The sequence below is a fragment of the Aspergillus versicolor genome, assembly GCF_001890125.1.
Source record: "Aspergillus versicolor CBS 583.65 unplaced genomic scaffold ASPVEscaffold_2, whole genome shotgun sequence".
NCBI lineage: Eukaryota > Fungi > Ascomycota > Eurotiomycetes > Eurotiales > Aspergillaceae > Aspergillus > Aspergillus versicolor.
The window spans coordinates 4,018,877-4,041,720 of NW_024467525.1; the positions used below are offsets into that span (position 1 = coordinate 4,018,877).

Genomic DNA, 22,844 nt, shown 5'->3' on the forward strand with positions numbered 1-22,844 from the left:
TGGGCGAGGCGCGGGGAAGCCGGCGGTGGAAGGGGCTGCACGCTCTCAACGCACCATGCGCTTCCCTGGGAATAAGGATGCAGTGGAGGTAGCCAAGTGCGGTTCCCGATATACAAGGAACTGGCTTTCCGGAATTCCGAAAAGGAATCAACTTCGTCGGGGAGGAGAGAAGATGCGAGGGAGTGTTGGAGCGTTTCATCTCAAATCAACTTCCGCCAAAAAAGGAAATCCAACATTGACCGCCTCCACTTCTGGGACGCGTCGCGCGTTGGGCCTTCTGTCGGACAAATATCAAGACATGCACATCAATATTCAATTAATTCAATTCACAATGTTTTTTTTTTGGTATTCGGAGATCTTCAATAATTACTATATGCTAATTACATTATTGTCTAAACAAACGCTCACGCGAATCAACTGCTATTAATTCAATGCAATGCCAATCATGATGCAGAATCGTCGACGTCGATAAATCAACGCTTCAAATGCTTGCTAACAATGCCAATGCTGACAGAGATAGGGTTGGAATAACTGGGTTAGAACTTGGGCGAGAACTTGCTCATCGCCCGGATCTTCTTGCCATAAATGAAGAAAATTATGGGGATGGGAATCATCGCTACAGTGATGAATCCGAGGAGACTGGACGCCCAATCCACACCAAGCTTGTGATACATCTGCGTGGCGAAGAGAGGGAAGGCACCTCCCAGCGAGCTTCGGATTAGAGTGTTGGCCGCGATGGCAGAGTTGGCGAACATGAGGTACACGTCAATGATGTAGTTGAGACCTTGCATGAAAATCACCAAAATACCCATACCGATAGGGACACCAGCGGCAATCTGAGCCATCCAGTGAACACTCGTCTTGGAGGTCCAGCCGAACCAGAAAAGACCGGCCGGCAGGAGGACTGAGGCTATCATCATGGGAATGAGGCGCTCTTCAGGTACAACACGGCCGTGTTTGGCGAGTTTGCGAGCAAAGCGAGTCTTTGTTTGCCAGATGATCAGTGCCACACCGCAGAAAACTCCGATCATGATTCCAATGAACGGAAGACCGGCAATACCCCCGTTTGTCCACCCGCGAACCTCTTGGAAGGAAACCGGATAGGCTTCGAAGAAGAGGTAGAGGATGCCATACACCAGCGCAAGGTAGATAGTGATGAGTATTAGAATAGGTTCGAGGATGAGCATCTGAACCGGACGGAAAAGGTATTTGCGGACGATGTCGGTGAAGGTTGGCTTATGGTGGTCGAGGAACGCGTACAAGTTCTCGTTCCCAGTCTCGCGACGAAGTCGAGCAGCACGTCTTTGTAGGAGCACGGGATGATAAGTCTCCGGGACCACGAACCAAGCGATGGTACCAAACGACCCTGCAGCGATTAAGGTGATCCAGGCAGTCCAACGCCAGCCAAGGTAAGAATCAGTGAGGAAACCACCAACAATCGGGCCTAGAGTTACTCCCCGTCAGTATATTACTCACCAAAAAGACATAATTAGAACAATCAGAACACATACCGAGCACGGGCCCAACAAAAGTAGCCGCAGAGAACATTGCAATTGCCACGGCGCGATCAATGGGATCCCAAAAATCCGCCATTGCGCCTCCAACAACAGCCAAGGGCGAGCATCCCAGAAAGCCCATCAAGAAACGACAGACGAGAATGGTCTCGACGTTCTTAGCCACGGCCACAGGGATCTGGAAGATGGCAAACAAGGCATATCCAATAAACAGAGGATATTTACGCCCATACAGCTCGGACAGCGGCGACCAAAGCAAAGGTCCAGCAGCAAACCCAAACACGACGAGACTGGTAGCGAGGATCATAACCTCCGTGGATACCCCGAACTCCTTTGCCGTTACCAATGTCGCTGTCGAAAACACACTACTCGCAAAGGTGAGCCACATTGTCATCGACGACATGGTCATCGTCACGACCCATTTCCTCCACTTGGGCATATTCTGGGGGTTTTCTAGGTCATCGGGCCCATCCCACTCGACGAGATTGGGATCCTTGGTGTTCGCTTCCTCCTTGGGCTTTTCATTTGTTGGTGATGATTGTGTGTTATTGTTGCCACTTTCGAGATCGCGTTCTTCATAGTCCAGAGCGCCTAAGCCTTGGGAAGGATATTCAGCCTTCTCGCCGTCTCCAAGACTGGGGAGAGATTCTGAGCGAAGGGTGGTGCCAGATGAGGGCAGTTCATGCACATTCCCCTGGCCCGGGTGGAGGTTGGTTGGGTCGTTCATCGTCTGTTGGTTGCTGCGATAGGCATACGAAGCTGAAGGTTATGGGTAGGTATAAGTGAAGTAGGGAGCGGAACCCCTCTCAAAGGCAAGGGTAAAAGATAATAGACTGGTCTGAACAAAAAGGTAGAAAAAAAAGTTTGATACCGCTATTCATATACTACCGGCGCATTACAGCAAAGTGGGCCATCAAAATCTGGATTCATAATTCCACCATATCGCAAGAGGGGCCGGCCCTCATCGCGTGGACTGAGGCCGCAGAATCGGATAGTGGACATGACACCATCGAGATCGGTGTTCCTATCTCCGACCAAGGCCAGGTCCTAACACCGGGAGGACATGAGAAAATGGCCGGGGAAGCCCAATCAGCAACCACTCCGTCCGTTATGGCACCCTGCAACCAGGGCGCCGTAGTTGCTGGCCACGAATCAGCAAGACTCTCTGCCGGTTATCCGAAGCTAGGCACTCAACGAGTTACAAATCAACAGTTCCAACACAAGTCGCAATCGCTGCTCGCATAAGACACTTAGCTCCTGTGCCTTTCGGGCGTGAGCGAACTCAGTCGGTTCGCATAGCCTTAATAGGGACCCACACTTAAAGAAACAGTGCAAGGCCCCGAATAATTGGCTGGAAATGAAAAAATGTGTACAAAAAAGCCCACCCTGATATCTTAGTCCATCTGTTCCGTGGATTCTGGGCTTATGGCGGCACTCGTGGGTCCATTTTCGGGAGATCGCACAACTTTTTGATGCCGAGCCCGAGAGATTCTTCTACGAAGGTCGCGGTGAAGTCAACACATTGACCATACTTAAAATTCTACCGCATAACGCATTGCCGCCGACCTGCCTCATACTACTAGGGTTGACGCGAAATTAGTTATGCCAATGCAAATGCTGAATAACGCTGGTGCTCGGATTTCATGCGTATCCGTATCAGGCCTAAAACGCGGAGATCGGTCCAAAAAACGCCGACTCCGTTGATGTTGGTAAGCTTCAGAGAGCTAACTTAGGTAAATCCGCCATCCATGGGCTCATCACAAATCTTAGAGAAGAACATGGAATCGTGATGGTTCCCTGGCCAAATGATTGCTCCTAGCGCAGGGCTGGCCGTGCTGACCGCTGAGTCGATGGACGGGGTTGTCAAGCTACACGGCCCTGATTCCTTACCTCCAACTCTTTACTACGATGGAGAGCCCGATGACTCAATAGTCAATGCTGAATGATCAATAATCAATGTGAGTCAGGCAAGGAAGTCATGATCCCTCACACGTAAGCGGGTAACGGCCCGCTTGTGCCCACTGCAGATGAGCTTGTGCAGCCGGAAATAAGCACAGCTCTTATTATCAGATCCGAGGGCTCGGCTTGTTCGGGGTCGGAATATTGCTATACGGAGAGTCGGGGTTGATCAGTCAGTAATCTTGCGGAGTCCTTCGGTGCACCTAAAGAAGGGCCCGGGAAGGTCGAGAACTATCTTTCCTAGAAATAAATCTAGAGCCATTATATACACCCGTTGAGAATTATAGCCGTAGTATAGAATACAACCAGCGCCTAATAATATGCATGCCCACGTTGATACAGACAAGGCCCAAAATTCGCTGTAGCGCGCCATTATATGCTCCAAAAAAAATCATGAACTATCGTCAGAAGACCCGCTAACCTTCCCTCTACTTTGTTTCAGAGCGTCAATCGCGCTCTGCACTTCCTCTTTGGCCATAGTTTCCAATTGTGTCCTCAAGGGTTGTTGTAACGTTTCCAATCCCAGCGCACTTTCGTACAGCTTCCGAGAAATACTTCTATTGATGTCGGTGTACTCCTCTTTGGAAACAATCTTTGACCGGTAGTACGGTTTCAGGGCAGCTCCGACGAGTTTCTGGATGTCGGATTTTACCGCCAGCGATAGGCCTGGTCGGGTTGGCGAGTTTTCATTAGAACGTGCTGTTCTGCTTATATGTGCGGCCCGGGGCACCCGGCGGGCTCGAGGAGGACGCGACGGTGACTCCTCCGTATTTTCTTTCTGGGAGTTGGTCGGTGAGACTTCCGGGGAAAAAAGAGGTGGTGTCTTTTCATTAGGTGATGTGAGTTGGATTGGAGAGATTGGCCTACTTCCGATATTCGGGAGCGGGGTGGAGGAGGATAAATGAGGAGAAGACTGGTTGGAGGGTGCGGGTGAGAGTGAGGGTGATGAAGGCCCGGGAGTGCTATGTTCGGCAGAGACCGGAGCCGAGGGACCGTACGAGTTCACACTAGGTGGCGTTGACGCATCCTCGACTTCCTTTAAAAGAGACTGCAGGAAGCTCGGTTCACTCGAGGCGTCGGCGTTAATCCGAGCAGATGCTTGAGCACTGGCGGTCCTTGAGGATTCGCCATTTTGCACAGCCAGGGCTGCAAGGTCCTGGGCTCTGCGGGTGCGCGGTCGTTTTAATTTTCGCGCCGGTTCAGTTGGTTCTGGAGAAGGAGACATTGTAGGCTCCTTTCGTTTCCTGGCTGCGGTCGGGTTGTTCTCAATCTCTCGAGCACGTTCAAAGGCGTTCCACGCTCTCATTTCTTCCAGAGACTCTGGCTCAGGGGTTGGTTCCCTAGGAACTCGAGGGCGCGATGGCCGAGGAGCCTCGATGTCAAGCAAGGCAGCGGTATCCCGGAATCGGTTGCTTCCGCCCTGTCGCTCTGCGACTTCGAAGCGACGTTGCCAAGTACGAAATTCTCTCTGATGAGCTTGCTCTCGGCGCTGTTGTTGCAACACACGCTCGACAGCCCTATCATCATCGAAGGGGAAGTCTAGGTCTATGTTGAGGTGGTCCCATACTGACTGCCATACACGGGCCCAGTGGAGGGAATTGATCTGATTCCTACTCTGAACCCTCCGCTGCTGTGCCCTGGTGCGGTGGCGCCGTCGGTTTTGAGCCAGTGACGGTCTATCAGGCGCATCAGAAGACAGTCCGATGGGACGTTGGGTCTCACATCGGGAGCAATACCAGGATCCCGCTGGCACCTCATCAAGACCAATACAGTACGTATGTGTCGGGACATCGCAACCATCACAGAGAAGTAGCTGCTCCTCATGGTCGGCATTCCCGCAAATAGTACAAGGTTGAGAATCCGAGAGGTCATCGTCTATATATTCGACCACCATGGACGGGTCGACATCTGCGACCTGAACGCGGTCTTGCACGCCATAGGAAGAAAGAACGGGGCCTTGGGTAAATACAAAATCAGCACTCATGCTTTAGTGGAGCTGCGAGAAATGCAGCAGAATAAAAGCAGACAATGACTGGGATAGAACGGTGGCTTACCTCCGACTCGATCACTCAGCTCCACTACATTGAAAGTACGGCGGCATATCGGACAACTATTAGCCCGTTCGACCCAGGGTTTCAGACAGTCGTTGTGCAGGATATGGCCGCATGGTAACAACTGGGCGATAAGACCAATACTTTCATCATTGCCGTCGAGTTCTTCTGGTTTGGCAGAAGTACTAGGCGCCTTGCCATCGGGTTCAAGGTCAGGTCTTGGCGCTGCGACGGCAAGAGGATCGCTGGCGCTTTCGCCAAGGTCTCCTAAGCACACAATACAAGTGTCGGACATTAACGGATGGCGATATGATAGAGCTGTGTAAAGGGGAGCTGAGAGAAGGCATGAAGGACAGCTATCAAAAAGGAATGGAGGAGAAGAAGAGATGAAGAGAGAAGGGGAGGAAGAGAGAGGAGGTAGTAGGACGAGTGATGTGGGGAGAAACGGGCGCCGCCTTTTGAAGGTCAGTAATCCGGTCTAACGCGAAACAGTCTGGGTGCCAACGTGACCAGCCCGACGCAAGGCGAATCAGCGCCCTCCAAAATCACCCTGTTGGCCCTGGCAAACATGGTCACGGCGCTTGTGCGTTTCGCTGAGGTGCAAGATGATGTTCCTGCAGTGCGCTCAATGCGGATTAACCCCTCTTTATACGGAATAATATGTGCTCCAGCGAAGCGTAGCAAGCCGAGTCTCGGGCGGCAAAGCGGATCATGAGAGCAACCATTTAATTGTAAATAAAATACGAAACATTAATGGGAAATGGCGGCCGAAAAAGAATGTACCAGAGGCTTGACGCTGAAATTTGACTACTTCCGACCGCTATCGATGAACGGGCAAATACCGTTGCTCTCGGCCCCAGTGGTCCTCACATGTTGGCAGGGTGTTGGCATTTGGCCCGTCAGAAGACACCATCACGGGTACCTCCAAGGCAGCACCCTTGGTAAACCAGGGTAAAGTCCGGCCATACGAAGCGAGGTGAGTGTCTGATCTACCAGGTGCAGAAGATCGACGGAACATGGACTAGCTAATGTGACAAATCTGAAACCATCGGCTCAATTCAAGTCTTAAGTGGTAAATTGTGTTCGACGTGGCAGACGACGCTATCAGCATTGGAAAGGAAAAATTCGTGAGGATGCGTTCATGACAATCCAGATCTTGTATTTGTCTCATTTTTTTTAATTAACCGGAAACAGAAAGGAATCCCATCATCACATTTAAACCTCCGCGATTTCTCTGAGACGACGGATGGTGGAGCGGGTGGCAGCGGCGGCGGGGGTACTAAGTATATCCCGTGTTAGCCATATTTACAGTTCAAGATGCACGGTCCGTTGGGGGTGGGCGAAGGAAAGCGATTCGGTCGACTTACGCGACGGTGTAGGCACCACCAGCAATGGTCTTCTTGCAACCCTTGCACTCCCAGATACCAACAGCCTGGCGCTTGACGGTGTTCTTTCCGCAGAAGGTGCAGATGTAGCGGGCGTGCTGCGACACTTCCATCTTCTTCACCTGCTTACGCAGGGAGGCACCATATCTATTGGCGAGCCATCAGTCAATAAAATGTCCAGTCGCTCGTTTTTTCGACGCTTGAATCCTCAAATTTCGCCTTGTCGTGAACGAAAAATCGCGTTCGAATTCAATCGGACGATGGGAAAGGGTTTCTAGCAAAAAGCATACCTGGTACCATATTTACCGGTGATGCCGACCTCTGGAGAAACAAGTCAGCTTCTGTTTTTCAATTGCCCATTGATTGAAAGGGGAATCAAGAATGTTTGCTATACTCACTCTTAGTGCGCTTCGTCATCTTGTCTCTGTGCGGCTGTTGAGGTCGAAGATGGGAACAGTGCGGGAAGTTCGAAATCGAGACTGACGCTTTCAAGTGAGGGCCAAATTGTGGGTGCGCTCGCTTAGGGCTCAGCCTTGGCACCACGTGATGAGTATCGAAATCACTAAGTCGGCCGTAACTTGACCAACCCCGGAGTAAATGCAGAGCAATAGTAGACTAGGGCGAAATAAGTAAGTTATTTGGGAGTATTTTATTCTTTTTTGAAGATTTTAATTGGCAGCTATCATTATTTATTCAGCCAGGCACCCTATAAGTCGTTCAAACAACCAAGTCTGCGTTTATAAAAAGAGGCAGGCGGTCAGAAAAGGCACAAAAAAGGATATCATGCAAAAAAATGGTTGCTGTATTAGATAAGCGGATTCGGGCCAATAATTTAAGGCATAAATTTAAAAAGGGTTAACACTCGCAACTACGGGATGCTGGCAACCATGATGTGCTCAGGAAACTTTGCATATATTGTCATCTTAATTGCGGCGGCATAAAAAATGACCAATCCAGAGACTCTGCGTAGCCCATACAGCTGATTTCTCGGACGACCAAGCCTTGACTAGCTCATTCACAAGCGGATCCGGCTTCAAGTGACGTATTCAGTATCTGGGCCGCGGCTGATCTGTTCTCCTCAATTGTCCACGGCTAGCACTTACCTTTTGGCAATGGAATTCACAACACTATGAACTTCACTTAGTCTGTCACAATTGAGCTCTGACTTCACCTATAAATCTTGTTCTGGTAGCACTATAAGTTGCATCGTGTCGACCCCTATTTTCAACCAACTTCCTAAAGTGAAGAACGGAGGCATTAATTACCCTGGTAGATACAATGCAGTCCAGCAGGGAATTCGATATTGTGGTTCTTGGGCCCACCGGGTATACCGGGAAGTATTGCGCCGAGCATATCGTTAAGAACCTCCCAACAAACCTGAAATGGGCCCTCGCAGGACGTTCACCGCAAAAAATCGAAGGTGTTTCCCAGGAGCTGAAGAAGCTCAATCCGGATCGCGCAGACCCAGGTACGCACTGAGTCATGGATACTAAACAACTGAACGTCTATGCTAACTAGTCCATAGAGATCATTGCTGTCCAGCTCAATAAAGAAGAATTGCACGCTCTCGCAGAGAGAACTAAGGTTATAATAAACTGCGTTGGGCCGTATCACGTATACTCCACACCTGTGGTCGAAGCTTGTGCTCAGACTGGCACCCACTATCTTGATGCGTAAGATTCCCAATGTGATAATGGAATGCTCAAAAAGTCTTACCACTATGCAGGACTGGAGAAACCCCCTGGGTCAAACAGACAGTTGATCAGTATCATGAGACAGCCAAGTCTAATGGTGCTATTGTATGTCCCCTACCAGTTATTCCTTCACGACAGCCTTCTAATAACGCTGCAGATAATCCACTGTGTTGGCATTGAAAGCGCACCTGCAGACATGCTAGTTTGGGCTATCGTAAAAGAAGTCCGGGAGAAACTAGCATGCCATACCAAGGAAATCACTGGCGCGATTTGGGAGCTGAAGTATGCTACTATAAACTCCATATATGCATAAGGCTTACTACGTTCTAACACGTATAGATCCTCCGGGGCAAGTGGCGGAACCCTCTCTTCTATCCTGACCTGCGTTGAGGACTTCTCCGCAGGCCATCTCCTTGAGTCCACCCAGCCATTTGCGCTCGCGGCTTCCCCACCGCCAAGGGACATTCCATCCGAGTCTATAATGGCCAAGGTCCTCGGTGTTCGATCTGTGCCCGGCCTAGGCACCCTCACCAAGTCACCTTCAGACTTCTGTGACATGACCATCGTCCACCGCAGCAGCACATTGATGCCCGAATTCTACGGACCCAGATTCTACTTCCGCCAATTCCTCCACGTCCGCAACACCTTAGTTGGGATCCTATTCAACTACGCCTTCTTGATCGGAACTGCTCTTTTAATCCTCCCTCCAGTCCGTTGGCTCGCGAAGAAACTCATCTACGCTCCGGGTAGTGGTCCGACTATTGAAAGTGGCCGTGAGGATCGCTGCGAGTATCGTGCTATTGCTACGCCGGACCAGAACACGTCGAAGCGCGTGTTAGGGAAGTTGAAGTTTCAAGGCTCGATGTATCATGTCACTGGGGTGCTAATGGCTGAAGCAGCCATGGTGATTTTGGAGCACGAAGAGAAGGTGAAGAAGGTCTCGAGGTGTGGTATTGTTACCTCGGCGGTGTTGGGCCAAGACTTTCTCGACCGGCTGGAGAAAGTTGGATGCAGTGTTGAGACGCAGGTGTTGGAGAACTGAGCTGCGGGTTACTGTTCTACTAGTCGCATGATTGTCTTATGACTGATTTGAGTTCACGATATTTCATGGTGCCATTATCCTACACTGATAATCCAATATATCGCACCCCACGGCGTATTTCAATCGAAAACAAGTACATTCACACAAACTGCTCACGTAGTTAACGAAATCACAGCTTCGCTTTGCTGTCCCCACCCTCAACAACCTCATCTAGCCAGTTGTCCAAAATCACATTAACGTCGTGAGGCTTCTCCCATAGCGCCCAGTGCGAAGTGTCAACAGGCTTCGTCACCAGGTTAGGCAAGCTTTTGCCCATTGTCTTGCCTAGGCTTGGCGGGAGAGCGGCATCCCTGAGAGCTTGGATGAAAAGAACCGGAACATCGATGGTGTTCTTTCCGAGAGAGAGCTCGTCATCGTAGTTGATTTTGCGGGTTCGGTACCAGTTCACTATTTGTTTAGCGCATTAGTAGATAGACGGGGTTTTGTTTAGGGAGGTAACATACGAGGACCACGGAGACCATGTCTGGCAAATTCCCAGGCGTAGTATTCAAGTTCCTGTAGTCAAGTTCCGGTTAGTTCTCTCAAAATCCAAGAACAGCACCCAAAAGATCGCTAAGTAGATAAACATACCTCCTCACTTAACAGCCTCGAGCGGCGTAGTTGTTTCAGCTTGTCCATATCCACGCCCTTACGCACGTCGAACGCAAACTCCTTCTTCTCCGTCCTTCCACCATACAGTGCACTAAGAAACTGTTTATTTTCGTCCTTAGTATGCACCTCCTTTTCAATCTCTCCACTGGCGAAATGCAGCTGGTACGCAAAATGCGGCGTAACCTTCTCTATCATCTCCTCAAGTGACATCCATTTCTTGTACGGTGGGCTGTAGGGAACGCAAACAGTGAAGAGATACTGTACGAGCTCTGGGTGCCACAGAGCAACGCGATAGGCGAGGTATGCGCCCCTTTGGAGGAATCAGTTTCTGGCTCTAATCTTGAGGTAGCTGAAAGAGGGGGGTGGGCTGTAAGTACCAATCGTGGCCACCCAGGATAATCTTGGATGCACCCAGCTGGGTAGCTAGTTCTTTGACGTCGTCGGACGAGCTCTTGAGCGAATACGCAGTGAGATCAGCAGGCGCATCCTAAATATCTCTGATCAGCAAATTCTAGAGCTAGCAGTTGTCCGAACATGCCGTACCGTTCTTCCATATCCAATGCAATCGGGGGCAATGACTCGGTAGCCTCTGTTGGTGAACAGGGGTATCTGGTATCTCCAACCCATTGAGATGTCGGGGAATCCATGGAGCTACGACGCTGTGTTAATTTTTTCTTTTGATCGTACAGTAAATCAGAAGGACATACCAAAACCACAGTGCCCTTGTGGTTTCCAGACTCCGGCTGGCTGTATAGGTAGCCTGAAAATATATAATCAGCCAATTACCTCTTCGAGTGAATATTTCGCTTTGGGGTAAGTTATTTTGTTGAAGGGAACGGAGTGAATCTCCAGAAAAATTACTCCTCGACGATGTAGAATATAGAACAAGCTCTCATACCGTATGTCTTCCCATTCACAAAAGCTGAGCGATGCTCAACCCGAGGGTCTCCCGAGACCTTGATTTTGTCAATAGCCATGGCCACAAGACACGCGTAGAGTTAAAGTTATATGGATCAGAAAAATAGCTGACAATCGCGAACAAAGAACAAGGTGTGTTCGATAATGGGATTGTTGTCTCGTTGATATTCCCTAGCTTGAGCACCCCGCTGTTTTTGCCACGTGAAGCCGACCGTTTTGTCTAAAAAAGTGGGGAAACGAGACAGAATATATTTAGAGGATAATATAATAGTATTGAGACGTATAAAAACTCAATAGTAACAGCTTTCTAGGGACCTGGAGTTGTGAGAGCTCCAGTGGGGAGTCTCGATAAGCTCCTTTTCCGAGATGCCTCGGCCCTCGTCAAATCATCCCCTCAGTACTAGTATTTTACACGTATTGACCACCATTTTGGGACTGTTTGTACACCGTATACTAGACAACAGCGACAAGATAGCTGATGCTCAGTAAATCACCGTATCTTCATTGTCTTCCACAACTTCCCCGCCGTCATCCTCAGCTCCTCGATGGACATCTTGATTTGTAGTCGTCGGTACGTCATCGCTAGGTAGGGGAGGACCCTCAGGTTTAGTCCCTTCTGTGCCCTTCTCGTGGCTGGTTTCAGTTGTTACTGCGTCCCTGTTCTCTTTGGACTGCTCATCCTGAGCATTTTCATCAGACTTGGGTGGTTCTGGTCTCTGCTCTTCAGACCGGTCCGGCTTCGTGTCGCTGGGCTTCTCTGTGTCTGGTTTCTCTGGTTGTTCTTCTTCTTTGCTGCGCGCATCGAATTCCTCCACTTCTCGTGCGATTGTCGCCTCTGCTTCCCGTACTTGATCTTGTATAATATCTTCGTCCTTAGATCGGAGCTGCCATGGCTTATAGTACTATTGGCTTGATCAGACACATGTAACAGACAATTGCAGCATGGGGGAGCCTACCAGTACGGGCTCTGACTTCGTTTTCAGGAAGTGAGCCGTGGCCAGAAGATTCGTGTGACGGGTATGCATCTGGATAGATCGGAAGTCAATTAGTATCAGCCCTCTCCAAAATCAGACCACAAAGGTCAAAACCCACCATCTCTTTCTCATAAAGCTTCTGCTCTTTCTTCCGTAGCGCAACCCGGTCCTCTCGCCTCTTCTTCTTCAGCTCCCCGTATTCCTCATCTTGTAGTTTGAGTTTATCCTGCTGCTTCCGCTCTATATCCGCCCGCCGTCGTTGCGCCGCCGAATTGGAGCTCTGCGAGAGTGTTCCTAGTAGAGAACCAAATAACCGCTGTCCGCGTTTTCGTTCTTCGTCCCGATGATTACGTCTTCGTTCCGGGTCTTGAGCGCCTGTCTGTGGAGTCGATGGTCTGCGAACGGGAGGTTGTCCGGAGTCTTGGTTATCATCCTGAGCGCTCAGACGGCGGCGTTTGATGTCTGAATCCGGGTCTGCGGTTGAGGATTGTCTTCGCTTCGCGCCGTGTTCTGGGGAGGGAATGACGCTATCTTGATCGGGGATGATCACAGCAGAGGATAAAATTCTATATTAAAGCTCATTTAGCTACTGTAAATGACGGTAAGAGGTAGGAAAAGAAATCGCATACCCTTCTGCCATGTCGAGTATCTGCCTTGGATCGGCCGAAGTGGAGAGCGGCGAGGAAGTTTTATACACAGGATAAGGGGAATCGAGGCGGCCGAGTGCAAGCGAACAATGAATAAACTGTCAGATGAAGCGCATATATACAGTTCAGAAATCAATATAATGAGCTGTGTGAAATCCGGACGTGTTGCTCTTGCCATAGAGCCGCAAAGTTCCAGTCTTCTCCGCACGGACCAATTCACCGCGTCGGGGCGGCAGAAAAAGGTGCCAGCGGTTCCTGGCTTGACCTCTTCTCTCTTCCCTTCCAACAGCTTCGATCGGTACTTCCCCAGTGCCACCCCTAGACCATTTCTAAGCAGACTCAGCTTAGAACTCGCGATTTCCTGCGTTCATATTTCGACTCTATTCATACAATCGTCTATTCATCTGTCATTGTTCGTTCAGCAACATGTCGCGCCATCACCCCGATCTCGTTATGTGCCGCAAGCAACCTGGCATCTCTATCGGCCGTCTGTGTGACAAATGTGATGGAAAGTGCCCCGTGTGCGACTCCTACGTGCGCCCTACCACCCTGGTCCGTATTTGTGACGAGTGTTCATTCGGTAACTACCAGAATAAATGCATCGTTTGCGGTGGCGAGGGCATCAGTGATGCATTCTACTGCTTTGAATGCACGCGACTAGAGAAGGACAGAGACGGCTGTCCGAAGATTATAAATTTGGGAAGTTCAAGGACAGATTTATTCTATCAAAAAAAGAGTTTTCGAAATCATTGATGTGGTGGATTTCGGCCTTGATTTTGTCGCGGGGAATATGCGACTGGGCCTACGCGTGTACGACGAGCCGGCGTGCCTTTTATCCTACATCGCTGGCTTTCTCGACAGCGGGTTACTGTTAATGTGGCTGCTGAGAATATCAATGGAACTCGACTGCAGGAGATAAGTGTATGGCTGCTTCTACGTTGGGCCCACTCGGCTCTCCGTAGCAAGCGTTGTCGGAGTGGGATGTGGCTACAAAACTTGATTTACCTCCCTGGCCGCCTGGGCTTCGCGAATCCTCGTCTGATACCGTCGTTTTGGGGCGGGTTCACCTCTTCGTGGAGCCGCTCGCCTGTAACCTCGTCCGGTGCGCCGGCCTCAATCTGCAATTTCGGTTGTCAGGATGTTTTCAAATCAGTCACTTGTGTTGAGTCGCCATACCTTCTTCGAAACCTTTAGGCCCTGTTGTTCTGCCACTTGGAGCGCGTACATCCGGGAGCTAGCAAACAGCATCCGCTCCTTGATCGACGAGCCCGATGGGCATGTGTAAATGAAGATGACAGCATCAGAGTCGGGATAATGATAAAATGAGTATCTCGGCGAGGATTCGGAGATCTGTTTTTGGACGGAATCGGCGTCAACCCCAGACTCGGAGGACACAAGCTTGAGTGTTTCCGTTGGAACATCAATGGCCTGTATTATACGTGCAACAATGAACAATTAGCTTCCTCAAATCATCCCGGGGCTGTATCGTCTGCGAAGAAACCTACCACTTGTACTAGTCCCCCTTGTTGCAAGCCTTGTAGTGCCCCCTTCGCATCCTCATCCACTTGCATTTCAATGCGCATCCTGGAAGGGCCTCGTGCAAAGGTCCCGCCGATGCCAATGTCTCTGCCAGGCGTCCCACTCCGAGCAGCCTCCTCCGCCTTCCGCACAGCGTCCAGCTCTCTCTCCTTATCCCCCATCAGATCCTCGCGGCTGTATCCTGCTTCTGGAGACCCATTCTTCTCAGCCTCCCGTTCCCGCCACGCCTTCTCACCAACAACCTCATCCTCATCTGTAGCGAAAATTGTCTCCGAAAACTTCTCGCTGCCTAGCTCCCGAACCAGCGTCGCCCGGGTAGACGCAAAAAGGGTCTTTGCACGCACTCCCGCGTTTGACGGGATATAAGTTAGGGCAACGAGAGAAGGGGATCCGGACCCGGTCCGTCGAATAAGCAGATAAATCGGCGTCTTGGGTTCCAGAACAGACGACAATTGCGAGAGGGAGGGGTAGAATGCGTCTCCGGCGGAGAAGGGGATCGGAGAAAGCGGAGTCAGACTCTCGGAAGTGATTGTTACGGGCAAGCAAAAAATGGAGTTGTCGGAGGCGAACGTTGCAAATGCATCGTGCAGCTCTTGCGAGACTGTTTATGTGGTTAGTTGTGTATTACGGGCTTAACAGGGGCGGCGTGGTGGGGTTATCGGTATAGATGGCAGGCGGGGGAATAGGTACCTGAGATTCCAGACTGCATATTGACTGCAATTCGGGCTGCAGCCTTGCCTTATCGAACACAAAGGATGGGCGATATGACTTGTAAGATGAACTGTTGTCCTGAGCGAGGAGGCAGGAGCGGTGTGTTGGGTTAGCGGGGCTGAGATGGGGGCTTATTAAGTGTTTCTCAGCTGGCTAGATCTCCGTCTCTGTCCTCACCTGCTTTCGATCGCCCCAGTAGATGAAGTCTCTCTTGGCGAGAGAAGGCCATTTGCTCGCCTTGTCGGCCTTGGAAGAAGTTGAATCCAAGAGATTGCCGAGGAGACATGGATTTGAGTTCTCTACAACTGTCGACTGACCCCACGGAGCGCCGCCGACTACAGAATCGCATTGCTCAGCGCAGGTTTCGCCGTGAGTGGTTCTTGAGCTAAATTGGTCTTTTCCCATTCTCTGTGAATTGTTTTATTAACAAGTGCTTGGGTATAGAGAAAAAACAACTTGAACGAACGGGTGATCGCGTGCCCAATGGCCATGTTGACCGACCAATTGAGCACCCACAAGGGAGCGGTGATAATGAGATGCCCACAGATAGACCACTGGACTCGGCTATTTTAGATGGGCTTTCTCTGACAAATTCCAGTTTCGAAAACGCTGCTTTTGACCTAGGGGCTATCGACAACCTCCTCTCGGGCTACGGCTCTTCAGACCAGCCGCTGGGCGGGCAGCTGTTCTCTTCATTTCTCGTACCTCCAGACCAGACGTTATCCGTAGATACGGAACACAATAATCCCCACCATGTCCCCGATGCTACCCATTTGGCGGGAGCTGTACACGAATCATTCAAGACCAAGACTGGGGAAGGTTGGCTTAGCACAATGCACATCGCTGCTCAAAAAGGTCACGAGCGTATACTCCGGGTGCTGCTCGAGCAGGGCGATATGGACGCCAACAGCGCCGATAGTGATGGCCGAACCGCTCTTTTCTATGCTGCGCTTGGAGGTCATGAATCAGTGGTGCGGCTACTATTAAACCACGGGTCACGAATCTCGCACTTGGACTGTTACAGGCGATCCGTGTTGCATTGGGCGGCGCAGTATCAGCAGCTAGAGGTACTGCGAACTCTTCTTAGACATTGGTCAGCGCACGAGCGAGGCTCTTGTGATATCAATGCCCATGATAACCACGGTTGGACGCCACTACATCTGGCTGTAGAACGGGGTTTCGAGGAGGGCGTCCTCTTGCTTATCCAGTTCGGAGCTGACATGAACGCCAAAGCGAAAAAGTGTTGGATGACTGAAAAAATTATTCCATTTGATCTGAACCAATTGACAACCTGATTATGCCCGTATCAAACTTCGACATTTACCAACACTTCAACCGAGCCTGCATCTTTTGGAGAACCCACGCTATCACCAATTTTCAACCGATGAACACACGGAAAAAGATGGACAACCAATCTCAAGCCCAGATTTTGCTGCTAGCCATTATCTGAGTAGCAACTGCCTCACACACTAGACATGAAGGCCATGCTCTACTGCTGGATAGATTCGCCAGTGTTTACCACGGCTCCTCTTCTCCAGTCCACTTCCATAGCCTCCCAGAATGCGTTTCTCTAGTTGACGCATCTATAACCTCAACAACCGCCCGCGTGCTATCTTCGATAGTGGTAGGCGCCTTTTCAAGTCCAATGAAACTGGCGCCGAAGTTGCCCAAATCACTCTGAACAAAGCTTTAGCTCGGTTAGTTGGGATCAACGTTCGAGAAAGGAATGGGCAGTACCCTGGATCAATTGGAAAGGCTGTAAGCCACGGTTCCTGGAGCGCAATTGACCTTGTATACCAATGTTGCACAACCTTCGTGGCACCGTATGCAGAATTTGGCGCCGGATACGTGTTCCTACTAACTTAGTAAAGGCCATTTCGGCTAAAGGATTAATTCTACTTACTACTACGTGTTAGCTGGGTGATTATAATACAGCGAAGGAAAGCATACCTTAAAGAATGCCGCACTCGAGCCAATTGTCACCAGTTTAGGGTGACGGTCCCTTGCCGTCTGCAGGAAAGGGAAAAAAGCCTGATACGTACGGGCGAATCCAATCACATTTGTCTCGAAATGTGTCCTGATATCGTCCAGCCGTGCCATTTCAAGCTTAGGAAACACGTAACCGATTGCGGCATTGGCGATGAGGATATCGACGTGATTAATTCCCAACTCTTTGAGTTCTCGAGCTGCATTCTCCCCATCCGTTTCAGAGGTGACATCTAGCTTTACCACTTTCACAGTTGTACCCTCCGCTGTCGGGAGAGCTAGCAGCTCCGTCGAAGCCGAGTGCTTAGGGTCGCGGTTTGCAGCAATAACAGTGTGGTTTGGCTTGGCTATGTAACGCTCCAAGAGACCTCTTCCAATACCGCGGTTGGCACCGGTGATGAGGACGATAGTAGGAGACATCTTGAATCTTGCCTGCTTGTTTATTTTATCAGACGGGCGCCGTGGAGTTTGACAAAACAATACCCCGTAGACTAGTTCGACGGTCATGCCATTTTATACCTTCCATCCACTAACTACCGCAGTCTCTTACCCTATACTACTAGACTATTTCCTGGCCTCTACAACATATGTGCTTCGCTGTTTCGATTTAATTGCGATTTGCGAGGCGCATCTGTCACTTTACATTTAACGCTTACTGTGGGTCATTGAATTCTGGACTCTTAAAATCTTGGGGGAGCTAGCTTGAAGTCTTTCGACCAGAGCACTAGACTATTGCCTTAGTAGTCATAGTATTGTTAGGGCATACTTAGTACACACTGCCAGGGGCAAGCAGAAGCAGAAGCAGAAACTGCGGCATAAGTGCCAAGCCTCACAAAGTACAATCACTTATCAATGTCAAACTCTGTGTCCGTGGGTCCCCAATAAGCAGTCGATAAGAACTTGGAAAATACTACATACTACTTTACTTGGATAAGAGCCATTTTGAAACCCCATGTTTCGAGTATATACGATGTATTTCGAAATAGAACAGCCAACAGGAAGAGCTAACAACGAGCAGTCTATATACAATCCACCCTCGCTGGCTGTATAGCATGCGAGCAGGCTTTGCAAACCCTAAGGGAACAAAGCTCAGTCCAATCCCAGACGAGTCATTGGACAATAGATCAATCAATATATATAACAGAGCAAAAGGAAATAGGGCAAGGCAAGACAAAGATAGGACAAAACAACAACGCCACCAATGATGCCCATGGTATCTATCAATTGGAATGCTTTTCCAACCATCGCAACCTTCTTCTCACCCGCTTCTTCCGAAAAAAGAAAACTTGATTCGGCTCGACAGAATCAAAGTTCCGGGGTCGGGAGTCAGGACCAGAAGCTGGCCCGACGCGCAGTTGAAATGGGGTTTCAAGAGAAGTGGCTTAAGTCAAAGAGGAGGAAAAATCTACTCCTCAAAGTTGCCTCCAACAAAGGCCCAGTTCGAGGCCTCCAGCTTCCCCTTCAAGTACTCATACACTGTGAATGTCACAGCCTGTCCAGGCGCAACACGCATCACACGTGGCGTGATACCCTTGTAGAAGGCGCGCGCACCCTCCTGCTTGAACATCTCGCGCGCGATGGCCATAATCCTAGAGACAGCACTCTGTCCGGGCTCAGCCCTCGTCTTCTGCAGGCGCGTCTTGATCGTATCAATCGGCGCATTCGAGAACGGGCCCACCGCACCAGAGATCAAACCAATAACGGTTGTTTGGTAAGAGGGGAGCTGGGTGTTGCTGTACTCGGGCTGGACGCGTTGCAGGAAGGCCTTGAGCTCCGTGTAGGCTGTGAAGTTGGCTGCTTGGTTGGTACCCTGGCGCAGGGCAGTTAATGAGACACCGCGGTAGAGGGCGCTGAAACCTTCTTCTCTAATGACGGTGAAGAGGGCGTGCGGGGCGGAGCGGTATTTAGGTGCGTCGAGGGGATCAGCAAGAGAGTGATGTTGCGCCTGAAGACGGATTTTTACGACTTCCATGGGGTTTACGACTGCGACGGCTTCGGTGACACCTGCGGCGAGACCAGCTATTTTCGTTTGTTAGCATGCGATAAGCTTGAGAATAGAATCAACTTGATGGGGCCCGTACCGAGGAAGGTAGCTTTACTGGTGACGGCACCAGTGTTCTTATCCGCAAGCATTTGCTTGTATGATTCGTAGGATGTAAACCGGATGGCCATCTTGGGGATGATACCACCGAGGACGGCTCCGAGACCCTTGTACAGACCTAGGCCAGTTTCCTTCTTGACGATATCAACTCCAGTTCTTACGAAGCCGCGGGGTTTGGCCTGCAATTGAACGTTAGTTGGAGCGTCGGAAATAAACTGAAGCTACATAAAACGTACACCCGGCGCAGTGGCCCGTCGAGACAGCTGCATGCGGACTTTGATAGTATCTAGAATTTTGTAAGCGACTACTAGTATTCTTGCAGGGCTCAATTGGGAATTGCATACCTAGCGGATGGCATACAAGCGCCTCCATCATACCGGCGCCACCACCAGCTGTTCATAATTAGCACCGAAATAGACAGCATACAGTTAGGTAACTATACCGATCAAGTTGACGGCTGGCGAGGCCGGTTTCTTGCCATTGCCTCCCTTAGCAGACATTGTGACTCAAATGAAAGTTGTATAGCTTGTCTTTCTCAAATGCAGCGCGCCAACTCTTGAACAAAAAAGCAAGAAAGGAAGGAAAGAGCAATCCAAAAGAAAGAAAAGGACCGAAAGAGTCACGAGGACAAAAAGAATAGCGACGATATCGGAAGTTCACAAGGTGAATTGCGCCAGCTATGAGCGCGGAGAGATACGGAAGTATAAGTACCCTCGGTTGAACCGAGGGAGAACAAAGCTCTGGAAAGAAGCCCACCAAAGGGAGTTGGGAGTCAGAGCTTCGGATAAGTCGATCAGAGACCGGGGGCTCGGTTCCAATGGCGGCTTTTGGCTCTGCCTTTGCCAGTGGTTAATTTTTTAGCTGGCTAGGCCAGCCCGCGGAGGTGGAACGGGGAAGCGGAGACGGAGAGATGGACGAGCGGAAGAAGTTGACTGTTTGAGATCTGATCAGAGACCACCCGAGAACAGGGTATTATTGTAACGCGGAAATCTGATAAATATCGTCTACAGGAGCCCTGGCCATCTTATTTAACCAAGTGGCCAAGTCCCTTGTCGTTCTTCTCATCATCATTACTACTATGCCCTGCTGCCGAGACTGGACGACCCCAGACTTCTACCGGCAGGTCCGACGAACGAGAGCTCGCCCATAGTCTGGCTCTGCTGCTGGCTCTGCAACGCTGGTGGTTCCAGAGGACATGATCTCATCAACCAGTGCACCTCGAACTCAACTTGGTCACTGGTCCGATACTAGGAGACGAGCGTCGCATGTCTTCATGTGAAAGCGCTGGCGACTGGACAGCCAGCTGAGAAGTATAGCTCGATCGCTGCAGCTTGCTCGCTCCGAGCTTGTGATTCCCAGGGCCTGCCAGCTTCACAGGGTGAATGGAGAACTGCAGGCGGGAGAATCCGGACCCCAGGAAGAATGACGTTGCTGCTCCTGTGCCGAGGTTACTTCCGCTCTGGGAATGCCGACGTGAGCCACTCTTATCAGGAGGCACCGAGCTGGTAAGCAGGCGGCTATACCAGGCCTATATGGCGTTTAAAAAGGTCATGTGGCCTAGTAAGAATCAGCTGTTCTCCAGTAGAGAAACAATGCATTCGCGGAGTAACTGCGATGTGATACAGAACCGGTCGGCTCATGTTTTACCCAGACTTTTTCCATCGGCTGTTCTGCCTCAGGCATCATAATTTTTTGACTTTGGAGTCTGGACTCTGTATACCCTTGCCGATTGATAAGCTTAAAGTTGATCTTATCGCCAATTAATGGGAGATTATGTAGAAAGTCTAATTGCTGAAGCAAGATCAAGCAAAACAATGTCCGACGGGTATTCGTGCTGCTCGTGCTGGTACTGCAGTCTATCCACAGCAGAAATCAATGGGGGACAGACGGCCTACTCGGCACCGTCCTACAAAGGAATGGTTGTTCTTGCGACATCGACGCGGGAATTGAGCGGGCTGGAAAGGTTCCGCCACATCCATTCCGCATCACATCTTCTGTGTGTACGCCTGAGTTGAACGCCATCGTGCTTTCGGTCAATCATTCTCCCTATCAGACCGCTATCGTCCTTGCATCGGCGAAACCGCCGATCTTACTGTGTATATTTCTCCAACTCGGATCTTCAAAATCTCTCCACGAAATGGCAGGACGAGAATTCTGAAGAGACGAAAAGAGCAGGACCTCGATGACTCGGTATATTCCAGTTTACGCGCCATGAGCACCCCGCAGCCGAAATGGAAACGCATCGTCTTGCTGATCCTCCACCAATGGCTCATCTTCGGCATCGGCCTTGCTTGCCTGCTGGCATACTTGTTTCCCAATGTCGCCAAACACGGCGGTGTGATTCGTTCCGAATATAGTATTCTCTATGGCGCTGTTGCGATCGTTTTCTTGTTATCGGGTCTTAGTATACCACAGGATAAGCTTGTTCGGCAGCTCTTTAACTGGCGCCTCCACTTCCTTGTGCAGGTTACTTCGTTTCTTTTCATCCCTGCGCTTGTTCTCGCCGTTGTCCACGCAATTCTTGCCGGCGATAGAAATGCGCGTATTGATCGTGCTGTGTTGGCGGGATACATATTTACCGCTTGTATTCCGACAACAATCGCCTCGAATGTGGTCATGACTAGGTCTGCGGGGGGTGACGATGCGGCCGCATTAGCGGAGGTGCTTATTGCGAATATATTGGGCCCGTTCGTGACGGCTGGGTGGACAGTGACCTTGATACCGGCCTCGGAAGAGTTCGAAGTCTGGCGAGATCAGAATGGTGATCTCACATCAATGTATCGTGATGTGTTTAAGCAATTGGGCTTGGCCGTGTTGATACCTCTAGCTGTTGGCCAAGCGGTGAGGTTCTTCTGGCCTGAGCGGACTGCGCATGTGATCCAAAAATATAAGATTGCAAAGATTGGGACGGTGTGTCTTCTTCTTATGATCTGGTGAGTTTGAAAATCTAACACGACTCCCTCTGAAAGCCCGCTGCTCACATACACCAGGGTAACGTTCTCCTCCTGTTTTGCAACAGGAGCCCTGGAAGACCTTTCGACTGAGACTGTTGTCTTCGTCGTGCTGTTCAACATCGCCCTGTACGTCTTCCTAACAGCCGTGTGTTTCTGCTTGTCCCGGCCTCCCCAGTCTCCGTGTACACGGGCAAAAATTGGTCGATGGCACATTCTGAAACAAATACCGCCAGAGGAGGCCATTGCTGTATGTTTCTGCGGGCCCGCGAAGAGCACAGCTCTGGGTATTCCTCTGTTATATGCGATGTGGACGCCGGTTGATCTATTCCTCAAAGCGAAAACATCCGTGCCTGTCTTACTGTACACAACAGAGCAGCTATTCGTAGCTCACTTTTTTGTCCATGCTTTTCAGTGGTGGAAACAAAGACTTGAGAGGTCAAGACCGAGTGAATGCGAAGAGGCGACTGAGGATGGAGTGGCTGAATTGGAGGGACCACCTTCTGTTTGTGTATCGGAGGTAGCAAACCAAGAAGAAAAACATACACCGGCTTCGTGATGTCACTTAATATGTTGCATGTGATACGTTTGCCCTAAAAATTAATGCGATAGAAAGATACCCAATAGCATTTTAATAGCATTTTCATAGCAATTAATTGCCAGAGTCATTCGCAGAATCGTATTTAGATTTACAGATAGAAGGATATATGATATATATGCA

General features: G+C 50.1%; 11 protein-coding genes across 11 annotated transcripts; 3 read left to right on the forward strand and 8 right to left on the reverse strand.

Moving 5' to 3' along the window:
• Nucleotides 1-536: 536 nt before the first annotated feature.
• ASPVEDRAFT_50826 (MFS transporter) lies at nucleotides 537-2,241 on the reverse strand (the record flags this gene model as incomplete). The annotated part of the gene is made up of 2 exons (XM_040814377.1): nucleotides 537-1,444; nucleotides 1,512-2,241. The coding sequence occupies 2 exons, from the start codon at nucleotides 2,239-2,241 to the stop codon at nucleotides 537-539; spliced, it is 1,638 nt and encodes a 545-aa protein (XP_040665120.1).
• Nucleotides 2,242-3,864: 1,623 nt separating this feature from the next.
• Nucleotides 3,865-5,819, reverse strand: ASPVEDRAFT_125616 (putative PHD and RING finger domain protein; the record flags this gene model as incomplete). The annotated part of the gene is made up of 2 exons (XM_040806287.1): nucleotides 3,865-5,429; nucleotides 5,528-5,819. The coding sequence occupies 2 exons, from the start codon at nucleotides 5,817-5,819 to the stop codon at nucleotides 3,865-3,867; spliced, it is 1,857 nt and encodes a 618-aa protein (XP_040665121.1).
• Nucleotides 5,820-6,739: 920 nt separating this feature from the next.
• ASPVEDRAFT_80971 (60S ribosomal protein eL43) lies at nucleotides 6,740-7,326 on the reverse strand (the record flags this gene model as incomplete). Its single annotated transcript, XM_040816954.1, has 4 exons — nucleotides 6,740-6,803; nucleotides 6,892-7,056; nucleotides 7,200-7,230; nucleotides 7,308-7,326. 4 exons carry the CDS (start codon nucleotides 7,324-7,326, stop codon nucleotides 6,740-6,742), a joined length of 279 nt encoding a protein of 92 aa, XP_040665122.1.
• Nucleotides 7,327-8,187: 861 nt separating this feature from the next.
• On the forward strand, nucleotides 8,188-9,645 carry ASPVEDRAFT_126014 (uncharacterized protein; the record flags this gene model as incomplete). Its single annotated transcript, XM_040806322.1, has 5 exons — nucleotides 8,188-8,377; nucleotides 8,435-8,582; nucleotides 8,636-8,708; nucleotides 8,761-8,885; nucleotides 8,943-9,645. The coding sequence occupies 5 exons, from the start codon at nucleotides 8,188-8,190 to the stop codon at nucleotides 9,643-9,645; spliced, it is 1,239 nt and encodes a 412-aa protein (XP_040665123.1).
• A 169-nt stretch (nucleotides 9,646-9,814) lies between these two features.
• Nucleotides 9,815-11,273, reverse strand: ASPVEDRAFT_124566 (alpha/beta fold hydrolase; the record flags this gene model as incomplete). Its single annotated transcript, XM_040806192.1, has 7 exons — nucleotides 9,815-10,092; nucleotides 10,149-10,200; nucleotides 10,276-10,606; nucleotides 10,674-10,783; nucleotides 10,840-10,947; nucleotides 11,004-11,056; nucleotides 11,195-11,273. 7 exons carry the CDS (start codon nucleotides 11,271-11,273, stop codon nucleotides 9,815-9,817), a joined length of 1,011 nt encoding a protein of 336 aa, XP_040665124.1.
• Nucleotides 11,274-11,696: 423 nt separating this feature from the next.
• On the reverse strand, nucleotides 11,697-12,828 carry ASPVEDRAFT_80974 (uncharacterized protein; the record flags this gene model as incomplete). The annotated part of the gene is made up of 4 exons (XM_040816955.1): nucleotides 11,697-12,116; nucleotides 12,171-12,239; nucleotides 12,307-12,754; nucleotides 12,818-12,828. The coding sequence occupies 4 exons, from the start codon at nucleotides 12,826-12,828 to the stop codon at nucleotides 11,697-11,699; spliced, it is 948 nt and encodes a 315-aa protein (XP_040665125.1).
• Nucleotides 12,829-13,118: 290 nt separating this feature from the next.
• ASPVEDRAFT_38789 (PHF5 family protein) lies at nucleotides 13,119-13,955 on the forward strand. Its single transcript, XM_040811780.1, has one exon. The coding sequence runs from the start codon at nucleotides 13,262-13,264 to the stop codon at nucleotides 13,586-13,588; it is 327 nt and encodes a 108-aa protein (XP_040665126.1). The 5' UTR covers nucleotides 13,119-13,261; the 3' UTR covers nucleotides 13,589-13,955.
• On the reverse strand, nucleotides 13,825-15,369 carry ASPVEDRAFT_38791 (twinfilin). The gene is made up of 4 exons (XM_040811781.1): nucleotides 15,065-15,369; nucleotides 14,341-14,975; nucleotides 14,012-14,263; nucleotides 13,825-13,953 (listed from the first exon to the last, which is right to left on the reverse strand). The coding sequence occupies exons 1-4, from the start codon at nucleotides 15,081-15,083 to the stop codon at nucleotides 13,837-13,839; spliced, it is 1,023 nt and encodes a 340-aa protein (XP_040665127.1). The 5' UTR covers nucleotides 15,084-15,369; the 3' UTR covers nucleotides 13,825-13,836.
• A 1,231-nt stretch (nucleotides 15,370-16,600) lies between these two features.
• ASPVEDRAFT_123663 (uncharacterized protein) lies at nucleotides 16,601-17,491 on the reverse strand (the record flags this gene model as incomplete). Its single annotated transcript, XM_040806105.1, has 3 exons — nucleotides 16,601-16,772; nucleotides 16,823-16,946; nucleotides 17,053-17,491. The coding sequence occupies 3 exons, from the start codon at nucleotides 17,489-17,491 to the stop codon at nucleotides 16,601-16,603; spliced, it is 735 nt and encodes a 244-aa protein (XP_040665128.1).
• A 985-nt stretch (nucleotides 17,492-18,476) lies between these two features.
• Nucleotides 18,477-19,672, reverse strand: ASPVEDRAFT_50833 (putative succinate:fumarate antiporter (Acr1); the record flags this gene model as incomplete). The annotated part of the gene is made up of 5 exons (XM_040814379.1): nucleotides 18,477-19,090; nucleotides 19,153-19,351; nucleotides 19,409-19,458; nucleotides 19,517-19,564; nucleotides 19,615-19,672. The coding sequence occupies 5 exons, from the start codon at nucleotides 19,670-19,672 to the stop codon at nucleotides 18,477-18,479; spliced, it is 969 nt and encodes a 322-aa protein (XP_040665129.1).
• Nucleotides 19,673-21,383: 1,711 nt separating this feature from the next.
• Nucleotides 21,384-22,758, forward strand: ASPVEDRAFT_50834 (uncharacterized protein; the record flags this gene model as incomplete). The annotated part of the gene is made up of 3 exons (XM_040814380.1): nucleotides 21,384-22,105; nucleotides 22,163-22,572; nucleotides 22,736-22,758. The coding sequence occupies 3 exons, from the start codon at nucleotides 21,384-21,386 to the stop codon at nucleotides 22,756-22,758; spliced, it is 1,155 nt and encodes a 384-aa protein (XP_040665130.1).
• Nucleotides 22,759-22,844: the final 86 nt, after the last annotated feature.

Excerpts from the sequence above, each read along its gene's own strand:
- ASPVEDRAFT_38791 (XM_040811781.1), bottom strand. Across the intron at positions 14,264-14,340 it reads AAGGGGGACTAGTACAAGTG|GCCATTGATGTTCCAACGGA; the intron begins GTAGGTTTCTTC and ends CGTATAATACAG. Across the intron at positions 13,954-14,011 it reads GCCTAAAGGTTTCGAAGAAG|ATTGAGGCCGGCGCACCGGA; the intron begins GTATGGCGACTC and ends CCGAAATTGCAG.
- ASPVEDRAFT_38789 (XM_040811780.1), top strand. The coding sequence starts at position 13,262 with ATGTCGCGCCATCACCCCGATCTCGTTATGTGCCGCAAGCAACCTGGC.